Raw genomic sequence first — 12993 nt, forward strand, 5'->3', positions numbered from 1 at the left:
AAGAGAGCCCTTGTCACTGGGATGCTCCCATGCCATGGGGGGGGGGGCGGGGCGGAAGAAAGAGCAGACTCTGGAGCAGGGACTGTGTGGTAGGACAAGGGGAAATGGTTTCGGACTTAGAAAGGAGAGATTTAGATTAGATATAAGGAAAACACCCTTAGTGTTCACACTATGGGCAGTGAGGCAATGGCACAGGTTGCCCAGAGAGGATGTGGTGCCTCAACCCTGCAGACAGCCAAGGTCAGGGGATGGGCTGTGAGCACTGATGGAGCTGTGGGTGTCTCTGCTCAGTGCAGGGGGTGGGACCAGGTGGCCTTTAGGGATCCCTTCCAACTCCAACCATTCTGTGATTCTATGGTGGATGGGGATGAGGCTGAATTCCCACAGTGCCCAACTGCAGAAGTGCTTCTGCTCTTTCATTGTGCCAAGCATTGCTTTTGGTCCTTTAGCTTCTGTATTTAATATGTGATTGTTTTTTTCCAATGAGAGAGGCTCTTCAGAGCTCACTCAGAGCAGACCCTCTCTGCTCTACCACGTCCCAGCTTCGCTCTCAGCATGCCTGCGGGGTATGGTTGCCCTATGGCTCTGACTGGCTGCCACTGATGCTCAGCCACATTTGATGCCTGCAGTACCCATCCCAAGGTTTCCCTGCTCCCATCCCTGGGTGCTCAGGCTGTTATGTTCATGTTCATGTCCCCACAGAGGTGGAGTCGGACATCCTGCGCCGTGTTCGCACGCTGCTGCGCGAGCTGGATGGCCACCACCCTGCCTGCCAGAGTGACCGAGGTGAGACCAGGGGCAGCCCCATCCACCTGGAATTTACCAACTGTTCCTGTGGGCCTGCTGCTTTGCCACACATTGCTCAGCTCTTTGCTGGGGAGTCAGCTGCAATCCCTCCATCGCTGTGGTGGGGAATAATGCTCAGCCTGAGTGTTGATTTTACTGTTATTTAGACCCAATTAGCATGCCCCATCCCTTGCTGAGGGTCACTGGGTGAAGCAGAGGGTGGAGAAGCAGCACTGAGCTGTAGGAGAGATCCTGTGGGTGGTGGTTGAAGCACCCAGATCTCCCCATCCATCAGTTCACTGCTCTGCAGAGCAGCCTCACCTCCCCCACTTCTCACCTCTCAGGGATGCTACGATGGACCCTGCACAAAAAAATTGACCAGAATCCCAGTAACAGCCCCATCCTGGTCCGGATCCTGGTGAAAGAGCTGGAGAGGGTGAGTGCCTCACAGTGCCCTGCAGGTGGGGGGGGTCTCATCTCCGTGGGGCTTCATCCATCCCAAGCAGGACATGTCCCAGTGAAGGAGACTGTATGAACTGGAGCCTCATAGCCAGGGGCAGATGATGTTTGCAGCCCACAGGCAGCAAAACAAAGAGGCTTTCCAACCGCCCCCACGCCGCCCTGTGGTTGCAGGTACTGGAGAAGTTTCTCTCCCTGCCACTCATTTCCTCCGCGTGGTGTCACACCTTGCCCTGTATCCTGACCTGGGCGCATTGTGCAGAAACCCACGGATGGATTTTGTGTTTCAGTGATGCATCTCCTCATTTTCTGAACTCGTGTGAACCTACAGCACCCTCAGCACCTGCAGCAGTGGTGATGTGGTTGGGCACAGTGTCACCTTTGTGAGCGTGCCTCATTTCATCCAGTGCCCTCATTTGCAGAGACCTCTCTGCTGTCACCTCCCCCTGTCCCCCTTTGGGGCTGCGGTCAGCCACCCCTTCGTTCCCCCCATTAGAGCTATTATTCCTCTGCTGCTCTTATTCTCAGAGGGCTGTCAGTCCTCCCGGTCTGTAATTCCCTTTGTCTCCCTGAATCTCTCCCTGGAAATCAGCATTATGCTCTTTCAGTCCCCTGACACTGCAGCAGCCCTGAGCACTCAGCACCAACCACCGATAATAACTCAGCAATTTCATGCTTGAGTTTCTCCATGGCTCTGCCCAGGGATTAGCTGGCTTCAGCAATTCAGCCTTGCTCATTTTATCGATCATCTCTAAAGCTTTGCTGCCATCGGTTCCATTTAGCTGGGATCCAGCAGCAGCACATCATCTCTGAAAAGAGGTGCTGGGGGGAGACCCTGAGCATCATCACCACCACGGCAAGGCTCTGCCAGCCCTGCTATGTATTCTTATCTGCTCTGCTGAGCTACACGAGAGTGGGGGAGCATCAGCAGCATGCAGCACCTTCACACTGCAGCAGCCCCATTTCCGTTTGAGTAAACACCTGTATAACACGTTGCCCCTTCCCTCTGGCAGTGAGGATCCATGAGGTTTTGGGGTGGAAATCAGGTGTATCTGGGGCTGTTCCTGTTGCTGGAGATGTGTGGGAGCTCCCAGCTGCCTTCCCACAGCCTGGAACAGGGGAGCATCCCACCTCCCTCACCACTCTGCTCCCACACCCACCAAACACAACATGGGCCCTTCCCAGAGGGTTCCTAGAGGTTTTGTGTTTCTATTTGAGTTTTTGGTTGTTTTTTTTTTTGGGAGGGGGGGAGGGGGTAGAGGGCAATAAAAAAGCACTCCCCAGTGAGCTCAGATAGAAACTTTTTGCCATCTCCCTCTGCAGATACTGTGCCCTTAGTGGTTCACCACTCACCCCTCATGATCTGTAGCCAACAAGGGCAGCCCACCAGGCAGGACCTGTCCTCATCCCCAGGGACACCCTGCCCACTCCAGTGGCCAACAGAGCCCATGAGCATCACCCTGCACCCATGCAGGTCTGTGGCGGGTGCCTCAGCGCTGACTGCATCTTTTGGTCCCGCAGGCAGAGCGAGGTGACTACAGGCATTACATCATCCCCCTGCTGCACACGCTGATGTACGCCTTGATCAAGGTAACCTCACTGGGGCAAGATCCTGGGAAATCAGAAGGCAGGGGAGGGACCACCTATTCCTGTACTGAAATAGCCCAGCCAAGCCCTGCCCTGCCACAGATGGACACACATTTCCCAGTGTGATGTCTGAAATAATGACACGTTTGGGAGGGAAGGTCATCCCACTTGGGTCCTTGCCCCTTTTCTTGGTGCTGATGGTGCAGGAAGTCACACTGCTAATGAAGTCCATTTGTCCAAGCACCTTTCCAAAGCTGGTCAAAATGCATCCCGCAGCCTTTGGTGGGTACTGATGGAGGCACCATCACCATCCTGGTGCCTGATCCTGCCCTCCCTCCCAGGGTCTGTCATGGAGAGAGTCCATGTGGGATCACTGCCTGCAGCATCTCATTAGCTGCCCTGCTCTCACCCCAGGCTCCCTGCATCTCCGACGAGCTCTGCAGCAGAGTGTATGATTTCTGCACGAAGCTGCTCACCCTGCCCAGGCCTTTCTGCACCATTGGTTTGGACTATGCTGCCAGGCTGAAGATGGAAAGGATGGCACCAGGTACGATGCTCCCTTGCTCTGCCCCTGAGTTTGGGGGGTTTGCATACGGAGCTGGCCTTTGCCTAAAGCTATGCCTGGGGTTGCTGCGTGAGGCTGGCCCAGCCTTAGGTCTTCAGGATATGTTTGGATGGAAGAGTTCCCCTTTCCTGGTTTTTTTATTAGCAGCTGGATGGGACACTTATGTCTTTCCTACCCCAGGGCCAGGTGGGGTGAAGCACATCCCTCCACACTTGGGATGGTGCTCTTCACACCCCACACTCAGTGCCATCCCTGACGTGGCCCCATGGCCGTGGCCAGCAGTCAGCCTTTCCTCCAGCGCCAAGCTCTCCTCTGAGCTCATAATCTTCTAAACAAAGGAAGGGAAATACAGGAAATTATACATGAATAGAAGGAGTTTTCTTCTTCTGTAGCATGGCCTATCTTTGTCTGTGGTTATATTTAACCCAGGGCCAACTCCTGGCCCTTACCTCCCCTCTCCCATCAGTGCTGACCCACTTGGAGCCCTTCCCACGAGCCAGGCCAGGTTGTTTTGCCTCATGCTCCAGCCCTTATGCACTGATTTTCTCACTTTTGTTAGGGATGCTCTACCAAAGGATGGTGATTTCCGAACAAAGTCTTAAAAGCGACCCCTACCCCTACCAGGAAAAGTGAGTAGTACCTCTTCAAATGTATCATCACTCTTATTTCTTCCACACCCTTTGAATTTTCTAGTGAAGCTGTCCCTTTCCTGCACCCTGAATTGATGTTGGGTGCACAGACAACTTGGAGGCAAACTCCACGGCAGGGTGTGGGCTGGGGGGATGCAATTTGTTGATTACATGTTGATGTCCCCAACTACTACACCTACGCAGGATTTTCATCTTCGCCGACCCAGAGCTGCTCTCTGAAGCCATCTGCAAGGCTCTGCTCAGCGACACGGAGGCAGCTTGTGTCTCCCAGAGCCCACAGGCGTGTATGTGCTGTGTGATTACCCACGCTATGCAGGCAGCCCTGGGCGAGGGCTGTGACCTCAGTGCCTTGAGGATGCGGCTCCAGGTAACCAGCAGCACTCATATGGCCCCAATATGGTTTCCTAATAGTCCCACTGGGCAGTGGGACTGCAATACAGGCTCATCCATGAGCCCATTTGCACAGGGCCCATTTGCCGTCATATAACGCTCTGCCCATGGAGCATCTGCTCTTACACCTGGGGGCACTGACAGCACCTCTGTGGCAGGGCATGGCCAGCAGCGAGGTTGAGCACTGGTTCCAGGAGGTGGTGATGGCCGTCGAGTGCACAGGGAGCAAAGTGGCTGCAGACCGTGGGCAGCACATGGAGAGGCTGCAGAGCATCTACAGTGCCATCCTCAGTTCCTCACCACCAGGTGAGCCCCCGCCGTGCTGCCCATCCTCACCATTACCCTCCCGCAGCCCATCCATGAATGTTATTTGTTCTGCAAGCTCTCTGCTGTCTGCAGCTAAGCAAGGTCCTTCACTTGCCTGCGCCTCAGTTGCCTCATGTCACCTCTCCCTTTCCCAGGTCGTGTACAGACCTTCATTTGTGCAGTTTGTGAGGGCAGGGGACTGTGATTACAGCCTTGGAATTGGTCAGAAGTGATGGGGTGGGAGAACCCCCAGGGCTCAGGACTATTCTAACTGCTGAAGTAGGGCACCAGTGGGTTTTGTGCACTGCCTGCTCCACGTGCTATGTGCACCCTTGTTCCCGCAGGTGATGCTCCCCTGGAAGGGCTGCAGGGCACCCCACTGCCCAACCCTAACATCAGCTTCCACCTCTGGACAGAAGATGATCAGCTCTGTGAGTGAGGCACCAGGGATGGATGGGGAGGGAAAGACAAGCAGGGCACACCTGTGAGGTGCACACGAAGCACCCGATGAGAGCGGTGCTGAGCTGGGAAATGGGGCTGGAAGGGCAATCTGGAGCTGTTGGTGGGGCAGGACGAAAGCTCGGCCTGAGTCTGGCTGCATCTCCCTCCCTGAGCTCCTCCTGCCTGCAGGGAAGGAGCTGGTGCTGTTCATCCGCCCGCTGTCACAGAGCTGCGAGCCCGATCACCTGAGCCAGGACCTGGACAACTTTGAGATCCAGGACATCATTTCAGACTGCGAGTGCTGTGAGCAGACCCGCTTCTCCGTGCTCTCCACCGACAGCGGCATCGAGAGAGATCTGCCACCGACTTCCGAGGAGCCCTTAGCCCCGTGCAGTGCTGACACAGAGCAATCCCGGCTCCATAGGAAAGGTGGCATTAAAAAAAAGCCCTCGCCGCTGGAGAGCGTGGCCTTCCTGCAGACTGGCTGCAACGGCCCCGGGGTGAAACCTGCAGCCAAAGTGCAGAGGAGAGTGGGGATCCCCACTGAGCCCGTGGCCCCCTTGTTGAGGCTGCACACTGCCCGCATTGTGCTGCTGGGGGACGACCGCATCCTGGGGCGCCTGGCCCAAGCCTACCACTCCCTGCGGTGAGCAGCTGCCAGGGGGAGGGGGGTGGAGTGGGGGCTTTTCTTGGTCGCAGCAGCCGTTGTGGTTGGGGATGGGTTGGGATCCAAGGTTACCTGGGACAGGATTGGAGCTGGATGTTCTGCACCTGAATCTTGGAATGAATGCTGGAATGGTTTGGGTTGGAAGGGACCCTCAAACACCATCCAGTCTCACCCTCGTGCTGTAGGCAAAGAAATCTTTCACTAGACCACATTGCCAAAAACCCCATCCAACTCACTGTTGAACACCTCGAGGGACATCCACATCTTCTCTGGACAATCTGTGTCAGTGCTTCACCACGTTTATGTTGAACAACTGCCATCTTCCCCAGCTGCGAGGCCCAAATGGTGCACATGTGGAATTTTTCCATTCTGTGCATAAGACAGATTCAAAAAAATAACAATCAAACCAGGCAAGAATTTTTCCAGTGCACAGGGGAAGGAACCTAGTGAGCCCACCTATGGGACATCCCATCGATTTTGGGAATCTGGATTTGGGAATCTAGGGGCATTGCTTTGCTTCTGTGTTGCATTGGGTACAGGAGGCGAGCGGGGAGGGTGTTTGCTTCTGTTGCAGAGCCGCTGTCATCTCCTGGCACTGTTTTCCTGCCTCTTCACCTTTCAGGCATGGCTATATTTATTTTCTTCCCTTTCAAGGAAGCGAGAAACACGCCGTGTCTTCCTGACCCCAAGGCTAAACCTGCAGTTCTACTACGTGCCCGTGACCGGGCAGCCAGGCACGCTGGCAGCTGCGGTGAGTCTGGTCACTGCTGGAGGAGGAGGGACAGGGGGATCCCAGGGACTGACCCCCATGAGTGCCTCCCTCTGCCTCCTATGAGGTGTGAGCCGTGGCCGTGCCCTGAGCTGTGTTTCTCCACCAGAACCCCTCTGCCACCAGCCCTGAGGAGCTCTGCGAGGTGGCCGCCTACCTGGGCAGAGCCGATCCCTGGTATGAGAGCAACATCAACACGCTGTGCCACGTGATCCCCAAGCTGGCCACCATGGTACGAGGAACCATCCCCACCCCCAGCACTGATCCCTCGTCCAAAAACCCGCAGGGGTGAGCTCGTGCCTGCAAAGCCCTTCTGTGCCCCAGACGGCAGCTCACACCCTACAGGCAGCCAGGGTTGGTGTTGAGCCCACGAGACCCATTTTCTACGATGGTGGTTTGGTTTTTTTTTGGCCAAGGGACAGGAAATGGCACATTTCAAGAACACAAATGTAAACGAGGCATTTGCTGTAATACCCCAGCTCTCATTTCCTGGCAGTTTGAGCCAGCACTGACAGCCTGCAAGAAATGTGGGGAGGTGGGGGCAAACCTGCACCTCTCCCATTGGCTTCAGCTGGTCATGGCAGAGCAGCCGAGCTCCCTGTAGGAAGGCAGTGACCGAGGCTGATCCTCGTTGTGATTTTCTCCTCAGCCTTCCTCTCCAAGCAAGCATCTGGTGACCGATCTCTTCATCACTGATGTGATTGCCTACTATGTCCGTATGGGCGCCCAGCCCGTCTGCTTCCAGGTGTACGCAGTGAAGGTGGGTTCTGTGGATGCTGTGCTGCCCCGTGGCACTGCCAGTGCTTGCTCCCTGTTGCTGGCAGTGCTCTGCAAAGCCCCTGGGGTCAGCTGGATTTGGGCAGCTCTGAGCTGGTTCCTGTCCACCAGCCCTCCCCCTCCTCACCAGACTCCCAGATCAGCGGTTAGGGGTAGGGGTAAGGTTCTGGGTACAGATAGGTCAGTGATCCTGGGAAGGCTATTTGGGCATCTTGAAAGTCAGCAAAGCACATGCAGACATTACCCCTTCCTCCCTGCTCTGCTGGGCACAGGTTTGCTCAGCAGCTCTGGCACCTCCTGCTGCTTTAGGCCACCTCTTCAAGGAGGGGTTCACTGAGTGGCTTCAACAAAACCTTGCAGAGGATTTGCAGGGTTTCCTGAAATGCTAATTTTTTTGTTTCCTGCCAGCTTTTCTCTGAAATGGTAGCAGGGTGAGACCTGGTATTTGATTCTGCCACTTCTGTATTTGGTCCTGAAGTATCAGCCCTCCATCTGCTCCTCTGGCAGTTTCCCCCTTCAAAACTCAAGGTGGTATCAGTGCACATATCTCCCTTGAAGCTGCCCGCAGCCAACGTGGTGATCTATTGCAGCAGAGGAGCAGCCACTGCATGAGCAAACAGGCACATGGCTTGCAAAGAGATGGAAGAGCTTTGTTAATTATTGGTGGAGCATCACCAAGACTTGAATTAATAACTTGTAGCTTGCAAGCACCTGATCTGCAATGTGAGTTGCTGAGGATTTTGTTTTCCCTCTGAATTTTTCTTGGACTCGTTCCTCCTCCAAGACAGAAGTTAGGAGCGAGTGAAAGAGTGGTGACTCAAAAGGGGGAAGAGGAACTACCTCCAGATGTGGTTTTCATATAGAAGCACTCGGACTGCCCTGCTGTCATACAGAGCACGATGTGGAAGCACAGAGCCTGCTTTGCTGTTTTGGTTAAGATCGCACTGTTCCTCTTTGGCTGCAGAGTGCTTTCTTAGAAATGAGGACTGAGCCCCACAAGAGCTGGGTGGAGGGCAAGCTCTCCAGGAGCTTGTCTTCATATTTTGCTCAGAGCACTGCATAGATATGATGTGAGCGGCTGATTCAGGTGTATCAGGGAGAAATGACCAGCCTTGAGTAAAGGCAGCTGGAAGCTGCTCCCCCAGCACTGGGCATCTGCAGGGAGCAGCCGTCTGTGAGCACGCAGTGACACCCAGTGGCGAGGGCCCATGGCTGTGCACTGCGAGGCGTGCCGTGCTCCTGTGCTTCGCAAAGCAAAATCAGCTCTCCCCATCCCATCTGTCCCCCACAGTGAGGTGACAGATTTCCTTTGACGATGTCCCACTGGGGCGCTCAGAGAACCTTTTGCTGCCGCAGTCCCTCTGTGATGGTACAGACGACTGTTCTCAAAGTTTTCCCTCTCTTTCAGGTTTTCTTCAGCAGCTCAGCTCAGGAGCCAGCTGAGGACGTGTTCCTCACGGAGCTGTGTGCCCAGCTGCAGGACAGCATCCCCCCCAGAGGTGCGTTTGCTCCCCGTGAAACCCCACAGCTGGGGCTACATCAGCCACAGCCCTGCAATGAGCACAGCCCTCACACCCAGGACTGGGAGCCGCCCTGAATTCCTCTGTCTCCCTCCTTGGCATGTGATGATAGGCAAGAGGGTGTCGCTGGGTCCTGGTCTCAGACAGGTGATGCCCGAGGGCTGATCTGTAGCCAGTGCCTGATCCAGTGGATGCTTGCCATTGGGGCTGAGCACAGACCCTACGGCGAGTCCGTCTCACCAAACCTTTTTTTGGTGGCACAGAGCCTCCAGTGTGCCTAGAGTGGCTTGTCCCTTGACTGCTGTCCTCTGCCCTGAGGTGGGTGGGATGAGTGACACCTCCATCCTTCTTGGTCCTCCCCTTGCAGAGGTAAACCCAACCAAGAAGAAGACGACCCTGGATGGCCCTGGCATAGATCTGACTGTAACATACAGGAAGGTGAGTGGGGCTCTGGGCACCCAACGTGCCCATGTCCGCAGGCATAGCGTGGACCTTCCAAAAGCAGTGATCTGGCTCTGCTTCTTTCCCTGGAGTTACACTCCATGAGAGGACAGAGAGGTTCTGATAGACTGCCAGCTATCCCTGTACTTGTGAAGAACTGCCCCAAAGCTCCCCAGAGCCACCCCATGGCTTGGCTGAATGAACAGAGCCTTCCTTCCCTACAGGTCGTGGTGAGTGACCGGGCAAAGGAGGTGTCACTGTCCCTGCGCTCCACAGGTCTCTCCATGAAGGCCATCCCTGCCAATGCGGCTGAAGGTAGGTTTCTCTGCTTGGGAGCAAGCTTTGCTGAGATTCCTGGTGCTCCATAGGGTGAATCTGACCATAGTACTCAGTGCCGTTTGTGCCTGGGCTGCCCGAGTCTAACATACTGCTTCCGTTGCAGATCTGGCGTGTCTAAATGTGGACATCACTGAAGTCGTTAGGATCAACAACTTGTCAGGACGATCCTTCTCAGTACGTGGCTGTGGGTGATCCTGACCCAGGGAGGGTTGGACAGTGAATGGAAAGCCCTTACAACCACAGTGAAGGGGAACTCTCCATGGAAAGGGAAGGCTCTGGGAGTTTCTGTGGCTGGGTGTTCCCTGGAAAAGTCTATTTTCTCAAGTCCAACCCCAAATGCTGTCCCTGCTGCTCAACACTGCATCACACACAGTCTCAGGACACTCTGAAGTACTGGTGATTGTGTGATTCAAGGGGCAGAGTGAATAAGGCTTAAGAGAAATACAGCTTAGTCCTTTAGTCACCAGGGCTCTGCTTGGGTGTGTGTGGAAGAGGATTTGTAGGTTTGGGATCGACCCCATTAGCTCCACACCTCCAGCTGCAGTTCTCTCCAGACCACTTGTGTCAATCCATGTATGGCCCACCAGAGTAGGGGCTGTTATAGCAATGCTTTAAAAAGCATAAACAGGAAACAGGAACTTCAGTGAATCTGATCAGCACCTCAGAGAGATGGATTTTCTCTAGGGCTCCTTTGGTTTCGCATGAGAGGCCAGGCAGGGGATGTTCTGACCTGCAGGGATATATCTCCACAGTTTGGGTGTCCATAAGCATTATCGTGTCTTGGTCATTTTGTGTTGCCATGGAGCCTTCAGTCTCTCTGCTGGTGTTTTCAGATAGCCAGTACTCTTTTGGTTATTCTGGCTTTGTAAACACCAAGGTACTGCAGCCCATGCTGCCCACCAAAGTCCACCAGGAGAGAAGGCCATGCCCCGCATCAGACGTCCCAAACCTTCCAGCCTGTGCAAACTTGGCCAATTGACAAAGTCTGCCCTTGCAACCTTAGAAAGATGGAAAGAGAGACCCTTCCATCTTTAGAGCAGCCACCTTGCATCACTTCTGAAGTTTAAACTGAGTGAGAATGTTGTCATTTTTTCTCCCAACCCAGACTGTGGCAAACAAGCTGAAGACGTGCAACATCAAAATCGGGAGCACGGAGCAGAGGCCCTTCACACTGTGTCTGGACAAGGACAGCAGAAGGACCTACAGGAGTGTGATCAGGTGAGGGTGCTTTCCTGGGAAAGCAGGGCAGAGTCAAAGAACTGTGGAATCAGAGAAGTGTCTGAGTCAGAAGGGACCCTGAAAGGCCATCTGGTCCAACTTCCCTCAAGTCAATCAGGTGCTCAGAGTCCCATGCAGCCTGACCTTGGGTGTCTGCAGGGACAGGAGGTGGGTTGTGCTCTCCTAGATTTGCATCTTGGGGTGATGGTGTGAAAAAAATGGGTTCTTCTGTTTTAAGTAAGGTGCTGTCATTAGGCAGAAGGAGGACAAGTACGTCCAAAATCTTAGGTCTAAATATTCCTGGGGTATCTCAAGCACATGAAGGTCAGGCAGAGGAATCAGCCCTGTGAAAAGTCAGGGATTAATGTGGCTGCAGTGGTGATAGTGACATATGAAGTGCTGGAAGGGAACAGACAGAGTTTGAGGTTCATGTGGAGCACAGGTAAAGTGGGAGTTTCTGAGAACTGAAGCAAGCAAGGCTGACGCCACTGCTTTAGTGTTTAAATGCTGGTACACATCAGCTCCCAGCCAAATCCACTCTGAAAGCATAAAAGCAATTGCACGGCTCTGTGTGGCAGCCCCTGCTCTGCAGTCAGAGCAAAGAGTTGGGATTTAGTCTGAGATCAGACTCTGGCCCTCAAGGGCAGCTTTGCACGAGTAGTAATCACGTTCTTGTTCCTCCTGCAGCCTGGAAGTGTCTCCTTGCCTAGAGCCCAGCTACTGCCTGCAAAAGTCAAGGACAATGAAATTCAGTCCGCACGAAGCAGAGGATGTGGGACTTGTGAAATACATGCCCAAGTCTCTGCTGCTGCCCATCAACACATTTGCAGGTGTCATCCAATGAAGAAAAGGAGAAAAAGCCAATGTGCAAGATGCAGCACCTGGGTCGTGATAGAAGACGTGGAAAAAAGAAAGCACACTAAGAAGCTGCCAACAGTGGATTTGCAACCAGGTGTTTCTAAAGCCTTCTAAAGCTGCAAAGGCAGAGGTGGGCAGGGCTTGGGAAGGACAGCTGTGTGCCAAGCTGTGGTGGCCACAGCCTGTGCTCCCTGGCAGGGCAGAGCTTTCCTGAATGACTGAGAGATTTGACCTTTTGCACAAGTGGTGAAAAACCTCCAAGCTTTTCATTTCAGGGAAAGGACTGGAGAAAATAGAGCCGAGGTGATGGTGCTTGCTGTGCTTGTGGATCAGAGAGCAGTTGCTAGCACTAGTATTTATTGGGTTGGCATCTCCTGGCCTGATGTGCCTGTGTGTCCAATGCGTGCAGTCAGTGGGACAGCCACTGTTGTTGCAGAGGGACTATGCAAGAACGATGGGTGGTGTGAAGCAGAGACACGAGAAATCCAGTGCAATATTTGGCAGTGATGTACTCAGGTTGCCCAGGCAGCACAGCCTGGCTTTGTTTTGAGAAGCCTGCAGAACCCCTGGGAGACTCCTCTGTTCCTTCCCCCTGCTGCTGTCAGGGTGTGGGAGCCCTCCCCTGGTTTGCAGGTGGGCTCAAACCCATTCAGCTCTATGGAGCAGTGTGTCCAAGGCCCATCTTTGCTGAAGTAATGGAAGAAACACGGTGTGCAACATTGGTTGGCTCTCTGAATACGGTCTGTGATGTCTGGGTTGTCTCCAGGGAGTCTTCTGTAAATCACATTGGAGGGGATGTGGGACCCTTGGCACCCTCCTATGACACTATCAGCTTTGATTCTCTCAGCTCTCAGCAGCTCAGGGGTGCTGGCTTGTATCCCCTGCCCCAAGGAGGAATCCTCCAGCCTTGTCAGTGCACACAGCAGCTCTTCCAGTGTCACCACAGGGCATCCCTGGAGCACAGATACCCAAGTCTGGAGATGCTTCCCTCCAACCCTGCAGCTTTGGTTCCTGTTCCAAATTCAGGGTTTATGCACTCTCACTTTGAATGCACCACACAGCTCCAAACTAGCACTGGAATACATTACAGGGGGCAAAGCAACTCTGGAGCTGTTGGTGTGTGATGGGTTATTTAGCAGCATAAAGAGCCTCCAGGTCCCAAAAAGCTTTTAACCCCAAACCAGCACCTATAGCTGATGGGCAACAGCATCACAGCACCT

General features: G+C 54.0%; 1 protein-coding gene across 3 annotated transcripts in view; it reads left to right on the forward strand.

Moving 5' to 3' along the window:
- Positions 1-12495, forward strand: part of PIK3R6 (phosphoinositide-3-kinase regulatory subunit 6) — a 21469-nt gene extending 8974 nt beyond the window's left edge. For 2 of the 3 annotated variants that reach the window (XM_042883974.1, XM_042883971.1), the window contains exons 3-20: positions 703-786; positions 1131-1222; positions 2767-2835; positions 3247-3379; positions 3957-4026; positions 4231-4414; positions 4596-4743; positions 5088-5174; positions 5374-5830; positions 6506-6602; positions 6730-6852; positions 7270-7380; positions 8806-8896; positions 9285-9355; positions 9583-9673; positions 9801-9871; positions 10803-10915; positions 11603-12495. In XM_042883974.1, coding sequence (XP_042739908.1) covers positions 703-786; positions 1131-1222; positions 2767-2835; positions 3247-3379; positions 3957-4026; positions 4231-4414; positions 4596-4743; positions 5088-5174; positions 5374-5830; positions 6506-6602; positions 6730-6852; positions 7270-7380; positions 8806-8896; positions 9285-9355; positions 9583-9673; positions 9801-9871; positions 10803-10915; positions 11603-11759 — 2249 coding nt within the window. In that variant the 3' untranslated portion in view covers positions 11760-12495. The remainder of the gene's footprint in view (positions 1-702; positions 787-1130; positions 1223-2766; positions 2836-3246; positions 3380-3956; positions 4027-4230; positions 4415-4595; positions 4744-5087; positions 5175-5373; positions 5831-6505; positions 6603-6729; positions 6853-7269; positions 7381-8805; positions 8897-9284; positions 9356-9582; positions 9674-9800; positions 9872-10802; positions 10916-11602) is intronic. The other variant, XM_042883973.1, reaches the window with a different exon arrangement.
- The last annotated feature ends 498 nt before the right edge of the window (positions 12496-12993 follow it).

Source organism: Lagopus leucura, unplaced genomic scaffold (assembly GCF_019238085.1).
Source record: "Lagopus leucura isolate 7727_CA_CO unplaced genomic scaffold, USGS_WTPT01 Super-Scaffold_100040, whole genome shotgun sequence".
Classification (NCBI taxonomy): Eukaryota; Metazoa; Chordata; class Aves; order Galliformes; family Phasianidae; genus Lagopus; species Lagopus leucura.